The 21,174-nt window shown below is 36.6% G+C and overlaps 3 protein-coding genes across 4 annotated transcripts; 1 reads left to right on the plus strand and 2 right to left on the minus strand.

Moving 5' to 3' along the window:
- The first annotated feature begins 492 nt into the window (after positions 1 to 492).
- Positions 493 to 6,505, plus strand: LOC143747301 (Golgi resident protein GCP60). Its single transcript, XM_077239980.1, has 8 exons — positions 493 to 803; positions 1,105 to 1,246; positions 1,847 to 1,987; positions 2,100 to 2,258; positions 2,719 to 2,881; positions 2,982 to 3,165; positions 4,299 to 4,571; positions 4,652 to 6,505. The coding sequence occupies exons 1-8, from the start codon at positions 590 to 592 to the stop codon at positions 4,864 to 4,866; spliced, it is 1,491 nt and encodes a 496-aa protein (XP_077096095.1). The 5' UTR covers positions 493 to 589; the 3' UTR covers positions 4,867 to 6,505.
- Positions 6,506 to 6,640: 135 nt separating this feature from the next.
- On the minus strand, positions 6,641 to 17,616 carry ect2l (epithelial cell transforming 2 like). Its single transcript, XM_077239979.1, has 21 exons — positions 17,252 to 17,616; positions 16,843 to 16,955; positions 16,583 to 16,745; positions 16,152 to 16,404; positions 15,895 to 15,998; positions 15,467 to 15,585; positions 15,254 to 15,338; positions 15,003 to 15,171; positions 14,217 to 14,345; positions 14,031 to 14,123; positions 13,301 to 13,477; positions 13,097 to 13,200; positions 12,913 to 13,011; positions 12,640 to 12,845; positions 12,102 to 12,249; positions 11,288 to 11,361; positions 11,048 to 11,204; positions 7,763 to 7,828; positions 7,511 to 7,599; positions 7,115 to 7,287; positions 6,641 to 6,960 (listed from the first exon to the last, which is right to left on the minus strand). Exons 1-21 carry the CDS (start codon positions 17,420 to 17,422, stop codon positions 6,830 to 6,832), a joined length of 2,823 nt encoding a protein of 940 aa, XP_077096094.1. The 5' UTR covers positions 17,423 to 17,616; the 3' UTR covers positions 6,641 to 6,829.
- Positions 17,617 to 17,769: 153 nt separating this feature from the next.
- ccdc28a (coiled-coil domain containing 28A) lies at positions 17,770 to 20,895 on the minus strand. Of its 2 annotated transcripts, none has more exons than XM_077239984.1 (6): positions 20,732 to 20,895; positions 19,939 to 20,101; positions 19,686 to 19,849; positions 19,451 to 19,605; positions 18,949 to 18,971; positions 17,770 to 18,465 (listed from the first exon to the last, which is right to left on the minus strand). In XM_077239984.1, exons 2-6 carry the CDS (start codon positions 20,082 to 20,084, stop codon positions 18,411 to 18,413), a joined length of 543 nt encoding a protein of 180 aa, XP_077096099.1. In that variant the 5' UTR covers positions 20,085 to 20,101; positions 20,732 to 20,895; the 3' UTR covers positions 17,770 to 18,410. The 2 variants fall into 2 exon arrangements, with proteins under 2 accessions (XP_077096099.1, XP_077096101.1); XM_077239986.1 differs by having other exon boundaries at positions 20,824 to 20,894.
- Positions 20,896 to 21,174: the final 279 nt, after the last annotated feature.

The following is a 21,174-nucleotide window of genomic DNA, read 5'->3' on the forward strand; positions in this document are numbered from 1 at the left end:
AAAAAAGGCTACAGACCATATGCCTACGAATAAAAGTTACAGAAGAAAACTTCACACTGTTTAACAAATTACAATAACAAAGCAAATTCATTTAAATATTAACATTAAAACATTTATGCAAAACTGTAGTTTTATATTATTAAAACTGTGCAAAATACTTAAGAATGTCGGCAGTTAATATCTATAGTAGCTATATCTTAAAACTGCTTGACCAGAAAACTATATAAAAAATGTAATTAAATATATCAGAGTCTTCTCTTCTCACTATCTTTGAAGTGAAATGTTGTTCACTTTACTAGTAGCTGCGCTGCAGCGCGACTAGTTGAGTCAGGTCAGCTAACGTATGCTCAGGTAATGTTCATGTCAAAGTGACATTTTAGCATTAAACCAAAGCGAAAATTTGTCGGAGAACATTTTGGGTTTTCTCTGCGCAGTTACACACGTAACTAAAAAGTGAAAGCGGTTTCAATGAGCTGAAATTAACACAAATATCCGGGATTTCCGGTGGGAATACACGGAAGAGACGTGTTTTCTGCGCTACGTGGCCACCTGTGACAGCAGCAGCAGCTCGTATGACAGTTTGTTTGACATGATGGAGTTTGACAGAGAAGAACATGGCAGTGAGAGGGCCGATCAAAACTGCGAGAACGCTATTATTAACACGGAGACTCATGCGCCAGTCACTGAAGAAGACCATACATCATGTGAGGATAATGAAGAAAATCAGAAGTCTTGGAGTTTGGAGAGAAAATGGGGTTTTACTTTACAGGAGCTCTTCAGACTTGCGCTGAAATTCTTTAAAGGTACAGATAATGAATTAGCCTCGACTTTTACTTTCCCTTTTTTGTTTGTCCAGTAAATGTTTACAACTTTATTCTGTACAGTCACGACCTGCAGTCATGTAGGCTACTGTTTCTTTATTGGTAGCAAAACAAAATTAAAGTCCCTTTCCCCTGTGACTCATTCTCTAGATACATTGTAATAAGAACTCCGCCCATTCAGAAACTGGAAATGCCACTGATAATAATAGTGATTCAGGATCTCCCAGATGTTGTCAAAGAGCCATTATTTCATGATGATTTCTACATGTTTTGTCCCACACAGAGATGAATGGGAAAGCCTTTAATCCAACGTATGAAGAAAACCTCCGTTTGGTTGCACTTCATAAGCAAATCACTCTTGGCCCTTATAACCCAGAAGCATGTCCAGAAATTGGGTTTTTTGACTGGCTGGGAAACGACAGAAGGTAACAGAGGATTATGTATGTAATAATGACTGTATAAGGCCAGTATAATTATCTCAGGACAGTAAAAATTGCATCACCCTGGTATACTTTGTACTTAGTAGTAAATTCCATGAAATTTGGTAGCATGGTATACATACACACATTAGGTAGCATGATATACATAATAAATATACATATTAATTTACCGTACACACATGCATATCAAATTCGGCATGAAATTGAAGTTGCTATAGTTTTTCTTCCCTATTTTGATTTATGTCAGGGTGAAATGGCTTCTCCAACAAGAAAAAATGTAGGGCGGGACTTGATTTTGTCCATGGGGAGTTGATTGGATGGTTGTGGTTTGCTATTGCTGTGATGTCATGTGAGTGACAGGTTGATCCCACCCTGCACCGGATAATGGAGATTAGAAGATGAGGGCTCAACAATTAAAAAAATAATAATGATGTGCAGTTAAATCGTTTATAATAAATATTGCAATATTCCATAAAAAAACAAGAATTGTCACAATTTCACAATTTCATTGTGACTTAAATGCCATTGCTCAACCCTACAATGTCTGTAGACACTTCATTTAGTCTTCATCACTTCATTTCTTAGGAAAGAATGGCTACGGCTTGGCAGCATGGCCAAAGAGGACGCCATGGAGGACTTTGTGAAGCTTCTTAACTCCTGTTGTGCTCTGTTTGCACCATATGTGACATCACATAAGATTGAGAAAGAGGAACAAGAAAAGAGACAGTAGGTTCTGTATTAGTTAAAGTGCCTGAAGGTTCTCATAATGTAGTCTATTAAGAATTGCAGGAAGCCCTTTTTATTCTGTATGTGTGTGTGTGTGTGTGTGTGTTTTTAGAAGAGAAGAGGAAGAACGTCTCAGACTGGAGAGAGAAGAGCAGGAGCGACGGCGGCTGGAAGAAGAAGCACGACACAGAGAAGAAGAGGAGATGAGGATAAAAGAGGAAGAACGGAGAAGAAAAGAAGATACAGAGAGGTTACAGATAGAACGACAAAAGTGAGTGCTGGTAATCTATAGACTTATAGATTTTTAAAGTAATCTCTTATGCTCACCAAGGCTGCTTTTATTTGAAAAATCAAAAATACAGTTAAAACAGTATATTACAGATTGCAATTAAAAATAATAGGTTTCTACTTTAATATATTTTAAAATGTAATTTATTTCTAATGACAAAGCTGCCTTTTCAGTATCAGTGTCTCATAATCCGTTATTACTCTAATATGCTGATTTGGTGCTCAAGAAACACTTATTATTATTATCAACGTTGAATACTGATGTGCTGCTACATTGTTTTGTGGAAAACGGGATACTTTTTTCCCCAGGATTCTTTGATGATTAGAGGTTTTTGAACCAATGAATCAGTGAGAGAGTTTCATTTCTCTGTTGTTTCTTTAGGTGATGACTGCTGCTTTAAAATGTGTTGTTAACTTCTAGTATATCATATCTGTGTGCACAGACAGCAGATCATGGCTGTTCTGAATGCACAGACGGCAGTGCAGTTTCAGCAACATGCCAAACAGCAGTTTCCAGACAACCCAGACCAGCAGCAGTTCCTCATCAGACAGCTGCAGGAACAGCACTACCAACAATACGTCCACCAGGCCCTCCGCCTGCAGCAGGTACTGACACACCTGGAGACATTTACGTAAAGTCTGTGACTAGACTCAAGGAAACTTCTCATCAGGATCCTGGTCTTAGGTTGCTTCTTTATGATTTCAGATGGGCTCGGAGAAGCATCAGGAAGACTCAAATGCGACTCAAACGTCAGAAGCTCTTCCTGCTCCTGTCTTAAATGAAGCAGTGCCATCCTGCAACCCCAACAACCAATCGAATTCATTAGAGAATCACGAACAACAGACAGACTCAAAAGCCTTTCATTTGTGTGTAGAAGGGAAAACAGGCGGTATGTTTTATCAAACTATGCAAGTTCTTGTCTATTTTCATTTTCTATTTGCAGCTAAGAAAATTATACACCACAATATGAAGGTTTATTTTTTTAATGTTTTGGAAGGAAGTCTCTTATGCCTCCCAAGGCTGCATTTATTTGATTAAAAGTTAAAGCTACTTCGCCACTAGGGGTCGCTAACCTCTTACAATAACAAAGGCGTAGGTTGATGACGCATAATTCCAGCGGAATTATGGAACTTGTCGTCATGCTGATGGATCTAATAATGTTTATGGATGAGTGAATACATTGATGTTTTAACATGACTGTGGTGTGAAGCGGGTGCAATTGCTAATGAGAGACAGATATCAGCGCCACACACGAGTCCCGCGGATATAAAGGAATAAGGATATTTCATTCTACCGAACTAAGTTATCTTAACTGTTTCTCGCAAGTGCTGAATTACTACTCACACAGGTCAGTTTATTAGACGAATTAAACTTGTGAGGTAACGCAGCGCTGTTTCACTTGGTCTACACCATCAAACTAAACTGTATTTGAGTGTGTTTGAAGTTATTCTGTATTAGTTTGTCTGTATGAGACTAGCAGTAAGCTAGATCAACATTAGAATAACATACTGATCATATTCTAACATGTCATCATGTTGAGCTATGTAACATTGACTAGTTTTATGTACATTTGCTCACCTGTCTAATAAAGTACATGCAAGAGCTCTGTAAAGTCGAAGTTAGTCGCGGACGCTAGCTCTCGGCATCTCGAAAACGCCACGCTATTATTGATCCTCGTTTTATTTCTCCTTTTGTCCAAACGTCTGCTTGCCATGGTCCATAATGTTTGAACGAAACAACAACAGCGTGAGCGTGCTGCTAGACATAATAATGTTGTCCACGTTTGTCGCCAAAACACAAGGAGAATAAATAGGGAAGCGAACAAAAGAGGGTACGAGTCAATAATCAATAATCAGGTAACAAGATGTGCGGGACTAGACTATCGACAGGAGAGCACATGGCACAAGGAAACATACATGACTAGCCATGTGCAAGTTGGAAACACTATGTTTATTCACACATATAGCCGTCGTCACATTACTTGTCCTCTTACATTCATGTATTTTTCTTTCTTGAATGCAGAAGTACCTATCATTGCTCCCTCTATGTGGACACGGCCTCAGGTTAAGGAGTTCAAGGAAAAGGTGTTGCACGATGAAGACTCCGTGATCACGGTGGGCCGAGGGGAGGTGTTGACAGTACGGGTGCCCACTCATCAGGGTGGCTCGCACCTGTTTTGGGAATTTGCCACCGATCACTACGATATTGGTTTTGGGCTGTACTTTGAGTGGAAGGACTTGACCATTCCAACAGACAGCAAAAATGAAGGAGAATCTACTACTGACGCTAATGAAGGTATGAAGGTTGATTTCATAGACACATTAATAAAATATGATTACATTTTTATTATTAATTCAATTCTATCCTAATTAAAGGCACAGCACAAACTGAAAAAGAGAAACTGACAGAACAGGCCAGACGTCCGCTGGTAAATGAGGTGGTTCCTGTTTCCCGTCGTGACAGCCACGAGGAAGTTTATGCAGGCAGTCACCAATATCCTGGTGAGGGAGTTCATCTTCTGAAATTTGACAATTCCTACTCCCTCTGGAGGCCAAAGGTTGTCTATTACAGAGTTTATTACACTAGATAAATATCACCAGACCAGGTGCTGCATTCACTATCTCTACCTTTGAGAATAGTGAGTGAGTCTTGGTTCAACAGAGGCACAGTATTGTGCTGTTGAAATATGAAATATAAGAAATATGTTGTTTTCTTCGTATGCAAAGGTCTTTTCTACTGAAAGATACATTAATCCTGCTTTTGGTGTCATGATCAAAAGGAAGTCCTGTTCTTTAGTAATTCATATATACTTTCCATCCAAGAAAACCAAAATCTTATGTTTATTATGTTGAATCAATGAAGGAGTGGTGTATACATATATTTTTTTGATGTGATGTGATTCAAGCACTTTAAAGTTTGAAAAATCATTTATGAATCCTAAAACAGGGTTAAATTCCACCTTATACAGTAGTGGGCAAAAGTGATGTTTGGACTAGGAAAATTGACATCTTCACCTTTTATTCAAATTACAAGACAATTCTTAAAGATTTTGTAAGCATGTTGCGTAGTTGTGCTTGAAATCATTTGTGTTATTTTGTGATAATGCAATTAAATATGCCAAAATATGCAGACATCATTTTTTGCAAGGCTGTCATACAAAGAAATTATAAACGCATGCTAAAACGAGATAACAAACAAAATATTAATAACTGATGTAATGTTGTAGTCAATGTATGTTTTCCTGTGAGCTTTTGTTATTCTATGCATTATTTGCATAGTAAAATATACCATGTAGCTATAGTTTAAAAATACATTGCCAAATAATTTTGTTAGATAAATGCCTTAACCAAGTTTAGTGCTTTATTCTTCCCTCATTTTTAAATATATTAAAATATAAAAAAAAATTCTCATATTTTGATGGTTTAATCAAACTTGTAGGGTCATTAAAAACAAATCCCCAAACCAATCACTTTTGGCCACTACTGTATTTCTTTGGTTTATAGGATTGTTTGTCTTTTTATATTGTTTTGTGGGTTGTTGAATAGATCAAGCATTAGATAATGGAATAATTTTTACTTTTTATATTAAGGCTGAATCGTAAACATTATTCTTTTCCGTTTATATATTAATTGAAACTGGAGGCTAGGATGTTATTAACCTCTTGAAAGTTAAATTATTGTTATGTCTATATGTTTGCACAGAATCTGTGTAAATGTGCACTTGTACATAAAAGCAAGTCAAGAACTAGGACTACTACTACAACTAGACTCCAAAATGTCTAGTTCCTAACGACTTTGTTTGGCTTTCTAGTAAGGGTTCATATTATTATATTTTGTGTATTTGCTTGTCTTAAGCATACATGTCAATCCTGATGATACTGAAGCATATGAAACTATGCAGATGCCAGAATTATTGCACACTACAAAGATGGAGATATTGTGTGTAGACACAGATGAAGAGCTAAATACTTTGGACTATCAGTTCATATAATTGTTTTAAAAAATGTAATTTAATTCTTCAAGAAATATAAGTGGCAGCTATGTGTAACCATGTCACGTGGTGAGGGATTTTTGTCTTTTTAATTGTCTTTTTTTTTATAAATAGTATAAAACAATTGTCCTAATGATATCTGCAAGTGTACTGATGTGGGAAGTCCCACAACGCAATCAAAATCTTTAACACTGTGAGAACACTATTTTTTTGTGTGAAATAAATGCTTTTATACCCTACATAAGTGTTCATGTAAAATGTGCAGAATATTTAATGATTATTTAGCCCTGTGTATGATTATCCCATTTTTCTGCATTGTTCCAGCAATAAAGTAAAAATTATACATTAGAAATCACAAGGTCAAGGACATCCAGTATGCATAAAAATACAGATTTTTATATTTATGCATTAATTCATACTGTAATCAATAATAATCAGATGTAGTAATCATACCAATTCAATTTGCTTAGTAATGAAACAAATGAAAAATAGCAAGTTAGGAATGAAATATGTCCATCATAGTTACATCATTTAGCTTGCAGGAGTAAATATTATGTTCATCTTTAGTTACGTGTTATAGCAGCACTCATAGCACGGTGTAAAGCACACAGCAGCCTGATCTTGTCCTCTTCTCTGTCTGTGGCACAGATCCACTGTCGCTTTGGGCTCTCCAGCTGAAAAGCGTTTCGGACATCTGAAAAGATTATGAAGAAGTTAAGAGTGTATATTTAAATGTGCATGTTATAATATTATAATTTAAAGTGATATATATATATGTGTGTGTGTGTGTGTGTGGTGTTATGATAACATCCTGAACACTGCATTACAGTACTAATAATAGCACATACATTTTGTATCTGTGATTTCCGTGAGCATTAGACAGTGCAGCGCCACAGAGGCGAGAAAGGTGTGAGTCGTGTTCTTTGTCAGACAAAACGGCACGTTTGACACACTCTTCTCTGTGAGCACGAGAGCATCATTGAACAGAAACATTCCCAGGTCACTCACATGCTCATACATCCTGAAAAAAATGAGAATAAATACATCACAGGTCAGTAGGGTTTGCTTGAGTAAATCCGGTCCGTTGATAGAAAGATTATTTCTTTATTACAGACTCCAATATATTGAGTTTGATTTGAAACTATGCTGTTACTATTCATTTACAAAAAAAAAAAAAAAAAAGTTGGCTTCAAGTAGACAGAGAGGCTTTTGTTTCTGTCATTTGATCTCAGGTCAGATACTACCTGAGAGAGGAAGCGATGTCTCCATTAAGGCAGCTCAGTAATGCCACATCCTGTGTGGTTATCAAGTATCTGCTCCCCTCCAACAAATTCTTAATAAAGTACAAAAATAGTGTTATACTGTGTGTATGAGCATACAGTGCACTGCAATTGTGTATGGCTGTCTATCACAGACTTTTGTTGTTTTAAATACAGAAACCTTTAACGGCCTGTGAGAACCTGATCTCTGTGCGTAAATGACTCTGTGCAACTTACTGGGCAGCTTTGAATTGTGCTCTGTGCCTCCATGATTCTCAAGTCTCGATCCAGACTCTTTTTCAACTGGGAGTGGAAAACAAAGCACTGCTTTAAAAAAAGTGACATGACTTTTTTTTCACGTATTGATTATTGTAGTGCTTTGCTGGCTGGAGTTTCTAAAGCTACCCTGAGTAAATTACAGTTGGTACAAAATTCAGCTGCTAGAATTCTGATTAGGACCAGTGCAAGACAGCACATCACACCTATCCTGGAAAAATTGCACTGGCTTCCTGTTAGTTATCGTATTGATTTTAAAATTCTCATGCTTACTTATAAGGCCTTAAATGGTTTGGCTCCTCAATATTTGTGTGAGCTTTTAACCCCCTACCCTCTTACACGTGCTCTACACCCTTCTGAAGCTGGTCTTTTAACTGTCCAAACAAAACGGCTAAAAACTATCAGGCTTTTTCTTCTTCGGCTCCTAAATTGTGGAACTCCATGCCCTCTGAGATAAGGAATGAGTCCCTTAGTGTTTTTAAATCGTCCCTTAAAACTTTTTTTTAGGGCAGCTTTTATGTGATTCGTGTGATTGCTTTGTTTGTTATTATATTGGCTTTTTATTTTTATTGTTTGTTTAGTTTTTACTGCCTGGACTGTTATGTGTATTTTTCAGGGGTGGTAAAAGTACTCAAAAATTATACTCGAGTAAAAGTATATATACCTAAATAAAAAATGACTCCAGTAAAAGTAGAAAGTCCTCCATTCAAACATCACTTGAGTAAAAGTACAAAAGTATCCGATTTAAAACGTACTTAAGTACCGAAAGTAAAAAGTAAATATTCAAACTGTAAATATCAATAATTAAAAAGATCAATTGTTTTGGGAGTGATATGCAATGTTTTAATTTAACAAATTATTAGATACTGCAATTAAGAATTTGTTAGATTTGCAATCATAAGAGACAATGAAGCACCTTGCATCAATTCTAAACAATTTCATTAAGTTTAGTGACAGCATATTATGCTGCAATGACTGGTAGGCCATTCTTTGATACAAATTTTACAATTTCAATTCAATTATTGTGGTTTGATTCCGATCTTGATTCAATATAGATTCATTTTGATAAATATTTGGTACAGTAGATGCATGTTAATTTTTAAATTAAGAAAATCTCACCTAATTCTGTAAACATAGGCTACAGAGAGCCCTGTCAGCTGGTATTATTACATGTTAAAAATACATGTGATTTTTATTATAATAACAACTTTATAATATTTTAATGATATAAGTAAACATATAATAAATATATAGTGCACATTTAACAAAATACTAATTTATACTAATATTAAATATATTATAAAATAATACTTTTTCCAGCCAACTAACATGCTATGGTCATCAAATGTTTTTTTTTCTTTTTCCTGAGGTAAATGTAACGTTATGTGACATTGTTCTCCAGCTGTTTTATTGACCTCTTTCCGCGGTTGAAAAACACTGATTTATTGATATTATGTATAAGGTATATACATTTCGGTAAGTTGTACTGTATCTTTCAACATAGGCTACCTATTATTGTTCATTTGTGTTTATTTACAATTAACTAGTAGTAAAGAGATTAACGGCACCCCATATAGCAGGCGCTAGCTATCTGTCACGTCACATTTAAAAGCTCCAAAACAGTATTTATTGTTTAAATTTCGTAATACAGTTGACATAATCTGAGAGCTGAGAATTTGTTTAATATCAAAATTTAATATCGGTGTCAATGTCCTCTTTGCTTCGCGATTTTTCTCTGCGTGAGAAAATGGATGTGTGTCGTGAGAGCGTGTGGAAAGTGTCGATTGCGTGAGTCTCACACTGAATGAGTGAGAGTTGGCAGCTCTGCAATAGACATGTTCCATAACATTAGCTGCATCAAACAGAAGATGTGCAAGATTCAAAGTAAGCGGAAATCTCGGGATCATTGCTGGGCAGAGCTGCACCTTCACCTGTTTCTGCGGTCATCTTCCACAATGGCGAACTGACTGCTATGTGAGCGTATGCTGGCAAAGAGCTTGCGCATTCTTTTTTTCAAAATAAAACCAAGTTTTTCATTGGTTTGGAAAGCCAGTGTAATAAATACTTGGAGCAGGCATGGGGAAATGTAACGGAGTAAAAAGTAAACTTTGTCTTTAATATTGTAGTGGAGTAAGAGTAAAAGTAGATGCAAATAAAACATACTCAAGTAAAGTACAGATCCCCGAAAAAAATACTTAAGTAAAGTAACGAAGTATTTCTACTTCGTTACTTACCACCACTGGTATTTTTTAATTTCATTATTTTTATGTAAAGTGCTTTGAGATGCTACTTTTAAAAGCACTATATAAAATAAGGATTATTATTATTATTATTATTTGTCCTCTGCATTTAACCCATCCAGGTTAGTGCACACACATTAAGAGCAGTGAGTAGTGAACACGCACACACATACACTCTGCAAACCGTGGACACACACACCTGGAGCAGTGGGCAGCTATTTTGCTGTGGCGCCAAGGAAGCGATTGGGGGTTAGGTGCCTTGCTCAAGGGCACAGACCTCAGTCATCCTGCCGGTATTGAGAATTGAACCCACAACCTTCGGGTTACCAGTCTGACTCTGACTCTTCTCAATTAAAAATTAGAGAGGCTATATTATGCCCTTTTACAAAGTCCTGATTTTGTTTTTGGGGTCAACTAGAATATGTTTTCATGCTTCAAAAACATTCTTTTTCACATATCTTACATTGTTGCGGCACCTCTCTTCCCAGTCTTTCAGTAACACTCAAGTCTGCCGCACATGCTGAAAATTAAAGCCAAAACATTTCGATCGCCCTATGGTGGCTGGCTGGAGTATATTTTATAAGCCCCGCACTCTCTATGTAGACAAATGGGATGTAAGGCAAATAAAAAAAATCCAATACTCCAAAACATTTATTTCCGAAGATGGTTTCTGTCATTTTAGACAGTTATCACGCTGATGTCCAGTAAGTTTTAATTAGTTATTTGATGCGATAAAAACCGGCTGTAACATCATGATTGACAGCTGCACATAAAAGAAAACTCAAGACTACAAACGAGGTGGTTCAGGGAGTTCAGAAACGGTGCTTACTGATATAGAGAATAACTACCCTAGGAGAGGGCTTTGTAACTTTGTAAACCTTTTTTTAAACTCAAACAGCAATATTACACACTAAAGAAAGTTGCAAATGTAAACAAGCATAATAAGTCCTCTTTGAGGTGAAAACATGTTCATATTTATTCACGGAGCACTTTTTTTATATCACACCTTGTGTATGAAGCCTCTGTAAGTCATCAGTGAGTTGAGGGCAGATGATAACTGTGTGTAGTCTGGGTGCTCAGGTGGTGTGTGTAGCGTTAATGCCTGAAGCAAAGTCACATACTCCTCCACCCGTGCGGATGGTGTGAGAAACAGCTCCTGGAGACTGGGCATACAATGGGAGTGTTGCTAAGTCGCTCTACAACTTTTTTTTGCCAGAAAACTACCAGATCTGTAACTCTACTGTACCTCAGCATTCTGGTAGCAACGGTCCGGTCATGTCTCTTCAGAAAGTTGCGGAATACAGGAAGCATCTCACGACACTTCAAAACATATACAATATTACATAACAGTTATTTTATATTTACTATAAAAAATAACTTTTTATTTTAATGTTTTAAATTGTTAATGTTTTAAAATGTAATTCCTTCCTGTGGTAGCAAAGCTGAATTTTCAGCAGCATTACTCCAGTCTTCAGTGTCACATGATCCTTCACTGAAATCATTCTAATATGCTTATTTGATGCTCAAAAGATATTTCTTATTATTATCAAATGTTGAAAATACCTTGCATAATAATTTTTTCAGGATTCTTTGATGAACAGAAAGGTCAAAAGAATATAATTTATTTTAAATATATTTTTATAACAATGTAAAAGTATATAAGAGACCTATCAACATTGACACTTAGTCATGAGGGTCTGCAGGGATCTCTATGATGTAATTTCCTGTTTTGTTTCCCTACATTGCTCGTACCACATGACTGAATCAGAAAAGTTTTTCAAATATTTATAAATTTTTATCAAAACTGCTTTGCTTCAATAAAATATAATAGCAACTACTCAGTAAAGAAAGAATGTCATTCTTTTAACAAGACTTTCTTCAGCTGACCCCCCCCCCCCCCCAAATTATGATGTAAATTTTGACTTTGTAAAAAAATCCATCAAAATGCATCTTAATTTAGAAATAAAAACCATTTTCATCACTGAAGAGGTTTATTCAAGTCATTGCATAAATGTATTAGGTTGTTTTATGTTTAAAGAGAATATTCAACATTAACATACCTTGTCCATAGTTCTCAGAATGGTAGAATAGTTGTTGAAAAAGTTAGTGTACACTCTTAACTTGGTGCAAAACTTGACACAAACATCCCCCACACACTGCAGCGGAGCCCACTCCTCCCACCTCTCGGTAAGCTCCTTCAGAAAAACACTGCAAGACCATTTGTGAAGGCCAGAGAATGAGAGAATAACAGAAAGTATCAGTTGAAACGCACGAAAGATTTTGCCGAGGTAGACGCGTTCCTGTATTTTGTTGATCCTGAAACAACATTCCTGTCTGAAAATTTAATCCTATCTATATCCCTAGCCCTAAACCTAACCATACCATACCCATAAGTTATCCCTAAAATCAGAGGGAAATTATCACTGATAAGCACCTAACCTTGGTTGTAAGCCTAAACTTGACATAAACTCTAAACTTGTCCCTCAAATCTGATTGGTTAATTGGAATATTGTTCCAGGACTAACAAAGATATTGATCCAGGAACATGTTGCACTTGGTGAAATCAGGTTCTGCGTGGAAGAATGAACTGTATATTACTTATTTGCCTCCAAAATGTCCAGCAGAGGGCAGAAGATGGTGATGAGATTGACTGAACTGATGATGGCTCGATTGGAGTCCAGAGCCGCTCTGAGAGGAGTGTAGAACACTGTGGCCACCGCTTGAAGTTGCCTCACGTATGTTTTCTCACTATTCAGAAGCTCTTTGCACACAGCACTGCGTCTATCTGCATCACTTAACAAACCCTAAAAAAGAAAAAAAAATAGGACTTTATGATCCAATGATCTAAATTATAGAAAGATTAGCACTAACCTTTGGAGATTCTGGACTGGGGAATGGATCGATGTTCTTCAAACCACTGTTGACTGATGACCTTAGTAGAAAGTTTCCCAAGAAGTCTAACGGATCATCCTATAGCATGACAGTAAATCAGTAAATCAGTAATGCAACGATAAACTGAGATTTACTGGAACAGAATGTTGTTTTTTTTGCTTACTGTAGTCTCGTTCATCAGAGCCACGAGCCCACGAACCAAACACTGCATGACCTCGGATTTAAGAGAAATGACAGGCATCTTTATATGATCCCAGAGGAATAGACCTGTAATAGCCACGCAAACAAAGAAAACAGTTTGAATACACACACAGGAAGTAAATGACGTAACTGGGTTTTAGACTTTGTTTGAATTTTTTTGACTTACCCAGGATGCGGCCTCTGATCTCTTGACATATAAAGTGCAGCTGTGGCCCCAACTGTTTCCGTAGTTCCTTACAGGCTTCTTCTATCCATTCAGCCTGTCTGCACCAGCTCAGGAGGAGGGTCTCATGCAGATACACCAATGGAGGAAACTCACCAGACCCAGACCACTCACTGAGAACTAACAGAAATATAGAAAACGCTTCTTTAAAACACTGATATGATACTTGACTGAATTCATGTTTGAACGAAACAACAACAACAGCGTGAGCGTGCCGCTAGACGTAGCGCAGTTGTCCACGTCTGTCGCCATGATTACTATGGCAGTACAAGCGGAAACCAGGGATAATGCGGATATTACGTCATTGACAGGCGATAATGACCAGGGACGAGCAATTACTTAAAATTGGAATTTTTCTGGAATTAAACATCTTTGGGAACTTTTGGGATATTGTAAGTACACAATTGCAGGAAATATATCACACTGTGCAAGTGATTTTTGGATATTATATTACAAAAATCTTACATATTGTACCTTTAATCTCTAAAAGTCTTAGATAGTCTTGATTTAACATTTTTTGGTCACAACATAATTTTACTTCCATTTGTTATTTCATAAGTTTTACTGTTCTAAAATGTGACAAAAATAAGTAATAATGTGTCCAAACTTTCGACAAAGTATAATACAGCAGATCACAAATTGACCGAACTCTCAAGACATATCTGAAACTCACTGTGCTGGTAGGAGCCCGTGCAGATTCCTGTGGGAGCTCTGACATTCAGACCAGTCAAAACAGACAACTTCCTCATCAGATCCATCCCTGCAACTGAACGATCAATACAGAACAACTCCTGAATAAAACATATACAGTAAATGTGTCAAGCCAGTACTGAACTGAGACAAAACAGACAAACTTTACCAGAAGCTGCCAGGGGAACAAAGATGTTCAGACTGCCTCCATGTGAAGCAGGAACCACCCAGCCACACAGTTTCTCCCAGAACTCCCTCACACACGGCTTCAGCACTGTCTTCTCAGTAATGCTCAGTCCTGGCGATAAAACACAATATATATAATGTTATATTATGCAGGGTGTTTTGTTGTGTTATGACAAAACATAATGTTGTTAAAACATTTGTTATGTTTTGTTGGTTTTTTTCACCTTTGGCTTGCTTAGTTGGGGACATTAAATGTAATATTCAGCAATATTATTGATCTGCCTGCATTGACACTATTACATCTGAACTGAAATTAGATGGACGATGACATTGCGGTTTACTCCAGAGCGACTATTTATATATAAATGAACTAAATTAATAACTTTTTTACAACAAAAATGAACCATCACTGAACTTACTTAAGCTGGACTGTGATGCTATTTTCTTCGAGAAACAAACTTTGCTGCATTATTTTCCTGTATTCTCTTTAAAGCTGCTTTGAAACAATCTTTATTGTAAAAAGCGCTATATAAATAAATTTGACTTGACTTGTGATAACATGTTCATCATTTACAGCTAAAATTTTTTTGTCCTACAGTTCTTTGGAGCAATTGAAATATTTGGCATGAGTTTGACAGTAGCTCTTTGTTTTAAGGTTATAAAAAAATTAATCTGCCATCATAAAGTTAGAGAATATTCCAGAAAATCTATTCCAGCAGGCAAATATTCCATGTTAATGAAATTATGTTAAACTAATCAGGGAAATTACCATCTGTGAGAGTCAACTCATCTGTGCTTCCTGCCACCAGAATGCCGAGACTTTGCATCATCCTGCCTTGGATCACCCTTTCCGCCAAAGAGAGCAAAGCCTCCAAGGTCATTCCTTGTGAGTCATACGGCAAAACCACCACAGACACATGCAGCGCGGCCAGAAGCAGCTAGAAATATGAAGTTGAGATCCTTCAGTTCATAAACAACTGTCTAACATTCAAACATTCAAAGATGTAACTGATGTCTTACTTCATATCCAGGGACTTTGGATGATACAAGGAGGAAATGAGGAAGAGGACAGTAGGAAGACTTGACTGGTTTGCAGAACAGTGAACTGTAAGGTAACAGCATTTTCAGGAATAGTTTTCCATTATTGTTGTTTGACAAATAAAAAAAGGTATTAAATATGATGCACGAAAAAGACAATGCAGAGATTTCCATCTATTAAATCCTATTACTGACCTCATAGTTTTCACTACACTGGTGGCACATGTGCTCTCAAGAGTATTATTCATCCTCAAATCAAGCCACGGTTCTCTTATTTCCACACTAGAGAGTGAATTTTCCAATCGACACTTTTCCTATGGGAAAAAAACACGAGAAATTACCCTATTGAGTATATTTTCTGTGCATGTAATACAACACTAATATTGTGTTACATAAACGCATCTAAGATTAAGATCAAATTAACATAATCACAATCAAAATGATCAGTGATTTCATTTTTTTGTCATTTAGTTTAATCAATTTAAACCAGGGTTGTCACTTGTCACCTATTTGTGCATGTGTATACAGTAGGCCATATACCAATTAAATATTTATTTTATTATTATTTGGATGACATGCTTTTTGATCAAATCTTTTTAGCTATAATTATATCAGTGTCTCACCCCAAGCTGAACAAGAGCAGCAGTAAGACTCAGTGGCTTATGTATAGATGATGTGCCCGATTTACTCGTGTTTAACCATGCTTTCCTGCTCTTCAATGCAGACTCTGTGGAGAAAGCAGAGGGGAATATGAGGACCAGAACATCTGACAATTGATATTATTAGCCTCAGATCATTTACATTACATAAAACTCTTTAACCTCAATCAGATAATTGCATGAGGGCATTTACAAGCAATGCTGAAATCCCTGGTACTTACTTTTATGCTCTGCTATCTTCTCTCTGATAGTTTGTCTTATCTTGTGCTCTCTCCATCTATCCTCTTGCTCCTCTGGTGCTGTCAAACTCTCATTCAAGGTACCATAAACATCCGCTGCTTCCCGTGCAGTCAGAATGTCTAAACTGGAAGTGCAGGCCACATAATGTCTTTTCCACGCTCCGTACTCATGATCTGATGGGCTGTAGGGAAGAAACCATCCTAGACGGATGCACTTCGGAGACCACAGACAGTCCTAGAATCACATAGAGATTACGGTGGGAGTGATTAAACATATCTTTGACATTTCTGGCAGCATTCTGAAATTGAGTTTCAGAAGCTTTTCAGTAACAATGTTTGAGTGAAGAGAAAAATGTGATAGAAGCTCGGTATCTAATAAATGAGATGTACATTTGTACTGGTTCATTTCTTACCTGCTCTGCCAGGAATCTCCAGTGCCAGCACACCTGTGCTGCGGTGCAGATGTCTCGAGGACTGAGGAAGGACATGATGTAGAGAGACAGAAAGCGATGCAGCACTGCCGTGAAGTCCATTCGAGTGATGGGGACTGATTCTGCCAAACAATCACTGGTGAATCTAAAATCATAACCAAACAAAGTCATTGTAATTTGTAACAGAAAGTGGAATTCCTGTGCGTGGTGAAATATTCAGATATTATGAACTTAGAATTTACTTGAGCTGAGTTTTGGAGCATCTCCTCAGCAGCTGACAAATAAATTCTTTTCTTTGACGGTCTGTCCACAGGTCAAACCAATGGAGGATGAGAGTTGTTCTTTCCTGAAAAAGCTGCACATTTATTTAGTTAGATTGAATGTTGTTTCATCTTAAATGTAAACGTAAAAAATATATAATTCTAATATAAAATAAAACTAATAAATAATTTTGGTTACACTTTATTTTAAGGTGTCTTTGTTAGACTATAATTATACATTTAATTTAAGTAGCCTTCTAAGTAACGTTAATACTAAGGGTTAGGGTTATGTAATTAAGCATAATTTATAGTAATTACTATAGTAAATGCATGTAACATATATAACAATGACACTAAACGTAAAGTGTTACCATAAGTTTTTTTACCCGACCTGTTGGTTACATGTTTTATTTGTTACAGGCGTCCATGAACTGAATCTGGTGTCTCTGCCGTCGGACTGCTGCTGTCTGTAGTCACTTCCATTCATCTGCCAGTGATTCATTAAATCCGGATTCCCGCGGGTTTTTGACTTATAATAGGTTCCAAATTCCACATACGTCATTTTAACAGTTACAATGTTCCAAAACTATCACTTTCCCGGTTTGTAAATAAAATTGCAGACGGAGACGTATTTGTTTTATTTGAAAATGCGCTAATTATTATAAATTCTGCGAGAATATCCGCGATTAGTTCTAAACAAATCTCCAGTGAACATCCAGGAACCAGCGCCTTTCCCAGCTCGTTTCCCTGGAGACCACATAACAAATGAAGCTCTGCGAAATTCCTTCACACGAATCGTGTTTCTTTCAGCAACTCCTGGACTCACGGTCGCACAGTTATTTCAACATACATTTTTTTTTTACATAAGCATATTGTTTATCTACGTAATTCATATGTGGGCCATAAAACTTGACATTAAAACTTGAACTTTATTGATAGAAGCATGAATAAAATGTTTAATCAACAATCAGCCAGTAGTTTACACTTTACATTTCCAATGTTTTAAATCAAAATAAAAAAAGTAAATAGAACTATATAGTCTATAACCAAACATATACAATGCAATTTTAATTTTATTCTGCAGTCTTAGTAGTCTCAGGAAACTAACATCAACTGAAATAAAAATAACCTGCCATTATCTTTCCATTAATCGCTTTAAGACAGGGCATAAATAAATACAAACTGAGCCAATCAGTTCCTTGTTAAAGTGAATTAGTGATAATGCAAAGGTGCTGCTATTGTATAACTCCAAGGCAACATTTAAGACATAAGATTAGATCTCATAATGTAATCAAACATCATCTTATGCACATATATTTCTTGTGGTAACATGTGAAATGATCCGATGAGAAAGACAAGTGGGCAGTTCATCACAACTGTTTGGATTTGTTCTGTGATATCACATCTATAGAGTGCAAACAACCCAAGCTGACCAATTCTACACGTTTAAGACCACAGTGTCACCGATATGACTGTAATACTGGTGTTTCTCCAAAGCTGTGTTGTGCTAAATATACACACAGTATTCTGCATGGTAGAGCCTTTGTAGTTCATACGCTGGAAGTTCTGGGGACATCTTGACTGTCAGCAATGTTAAGCTTTTGTCTAAGGAATTACAGTTAAGATTTCAAACTCGGTTATTAAGGCATAAAAGAAATGACTTGTGTTTGAAAAACCTTTAAAAGAACTATTTGATTTTAAGGATGTAACATGTTGCTGTTGTACTACACAATGTGTATGCAGACGAATTTCAAGATTACATAATAAAGTTACCTGATCAATCTTAAAGGGATATTTCACCCAGAAATGAAAATTCTGTCATCATTTACTCACCCTCAAGTTGTTCCAAAACTGTACGAGTTTCTTTCTTTTGCTGAACACAAAGGAAGATATTTTGGAGAATGTTTGTAACCAAACAGTTGTGGAGCTCCATTGACTTTCATAGATTTTTATTTTTCACACCCAGTGCCCCACAACCCATATTCTTAAAAATATTTTATTTTGCGTTCAGGTTTGGAACAACTTGAGGGTGATACAATATCATCCAATTAATTCATCAACATAATTGGTGAAACCATGAAAGGATACATCGAGGAGCTCAACTCTTCCAGCTGAAGGAGAAAAAAGTGAACTTTATTAGACTAACTAGACAAATGCATGAAATAACTCTGGTTTATGACTAAATATTTGGTCACACTTTATATTAGGTGTCTTTAACCACTATGTACTTACATAAAAAAAAGTTAGATACAATGTACTAGTTTTGCTGATTGAGGTGGGTTACAGGTAAGGCTAGGAACAGGTTTCAGGGTACAGTTAGTTTTAAGGGTGGCTAAAGGTCAAATCAAGTCACCTTTATCTATCTAGTGCTTTATGCAATACAGATTGTTTCAAAGCATTCAATGATGCAAACTTCATCAAATATGAGACATTATTCAGCTCGGGTCAGTTCAATGTTGATTGCATGCATGTATTCTTTAAATACAAGTACAATGTAAGTACAAGTGCATATGATTAATTTAAATGTCAGTACATAGTATAATTAAAGACACTTAACATAAAATGGGACCACATATCTAATGTTGCTTACATTCGATAACAGTTTATCCATGTTAGTGTCATAAGCAGACTTCCTCTGGTCTTCCGGCAGCTCATCCACTTCTCCGTAAAGGTCAAAGTGCAGGCGAGCCAGGGTTTCCTGCATTTCCCGCACATGCTCCATCTGATCGATTGAGCACTCGTTGCCTGATTCAGAGAAGATTTAGACTTCAATCAAAACTGTAAACACGCTGTAATTTATTTTTTACCGTACTGTAAGAGCTTACCAAAGGCTTGCAATTTTCCAGAGTGGAAGTCATTGAGAAGGCTGAGCAGACCCTTTTCCATCTCCTGAACATCAGACACGTCTGTGAGAAACGAGTGCTGGATGTGGCCCGACTGGCTGCTCTTACCCGACTGACTCTGAGGCCTTGGTTTGTCTCTCACTCCCCTAACACAAAATGAATGGCAAAATATGACGATAGAAATATAAATGTTTTAATACCTTACACAGTTTTAATGATGACAGGTGATGCTCACCTGCGATACTTTGACCTCTGACTGTGCGTGACCATGCCACCAACACCGAACGATCTGCTGGATGTTGTTTTTCGAGCAGTGACTAGGGGAGGCGGCTGGTTGGAAGACGGTTTTGGGCTTTTACGTTTCTTATTCTTTTCCTCCATTGTGTCATCCAAATTATCTACAGAATTAAGCAAAAGATATGAGCAAAATAGCTTGAAAAGTTAAGTGGTTTCAGGTCACAGGCCCCCTATGTATGCCACTATACTTGCAAACATTTAATTACTAGAAACGGGGAGTGTGAATAGATTAACACAATGAATTAGTTTCCTGACATCAGAAATTTCATAAACTATGGTTTTGCTATAAAACAACAGCTGTACAGAAATCTTGTTGTACATATTTTTTTCAGTATATAGCTTAGTAATTAAGTCAGATTCTTATAATTAAAATGTTATATAAACTATTTTTTAGTAGCCTCCGCGGAAGTTTGCTGTGGCCCCCTAGTGCCACTCTCGACCCAGGTTGGTTGAAAACAACTAATCCGCTATTACAGTAGAATGTTGAACAGGGGACAAAATATTTCACACTGGTAGAACAACATAATATAAACATTGTCCGATGATATTAAACCGTGTTATCACGCGCATTAGCAAGCGCTGCTAATCCTGTTTTACAATAGCACGTAACATGTAAATAATACAAGAACGAGTCAAGGTGTGGCGTTAGTCGTGTACAACATGCCTAATCACGGAACCACTGTAGTAGCGCATGCAAAATAGTATTCGACAGCATATACGAATGATTTTACCGCATAAAGGAAGACTCCACTTTTTAGAAGGAAATATTATCCCGTCTGAATGACATTCTCGATGAGACGGCTCTAAAGTTGATACAGCTGACCAGACTGCAAGTTTACAAAAGGCACTTCCGGGATTTACACGTCATCACGGTGATATCAACACGCACTGTACTGTAATTCAACCAAACAACTGTTACTCAAAAACAAAGTCAAATTTGACCAAGAGAAACATTTTTGTTCCAATACTAAATGGATGACTGCCTGAGTCTATTCAAATATCGTATAAGAAACCAAAACAGCGAGACACTTTACGATTAAACAATTTACTAAAATGTGCTACAGTGGTCATCTTAATCAGTGTTTAAAAAAAAAAAAAGTAATGACTCTAATGGTGTACCGAAAATAGCCACCTTTCGTCCAGAAACAAATTTTTATTTCACATAAACTAAATA

This window comes from Siphateles boraxobius, unplaced genomic scaffold, assembly GCF_051911475.1.
Source record: "Siphateles boraxobius isolate OS27281-9 unplaced genomic scaffold, OSU_SipBor_1 22, whole genome shotgun sequence".
In the NCBI taxonomy this organism is placed as follows: domain Eukaryota; kingdom Metazoa; phylum Chordata; class Actinopteri; order Cypriniformes; family Leuciscidae; genus Siphateles; species Siphateles boraxobius.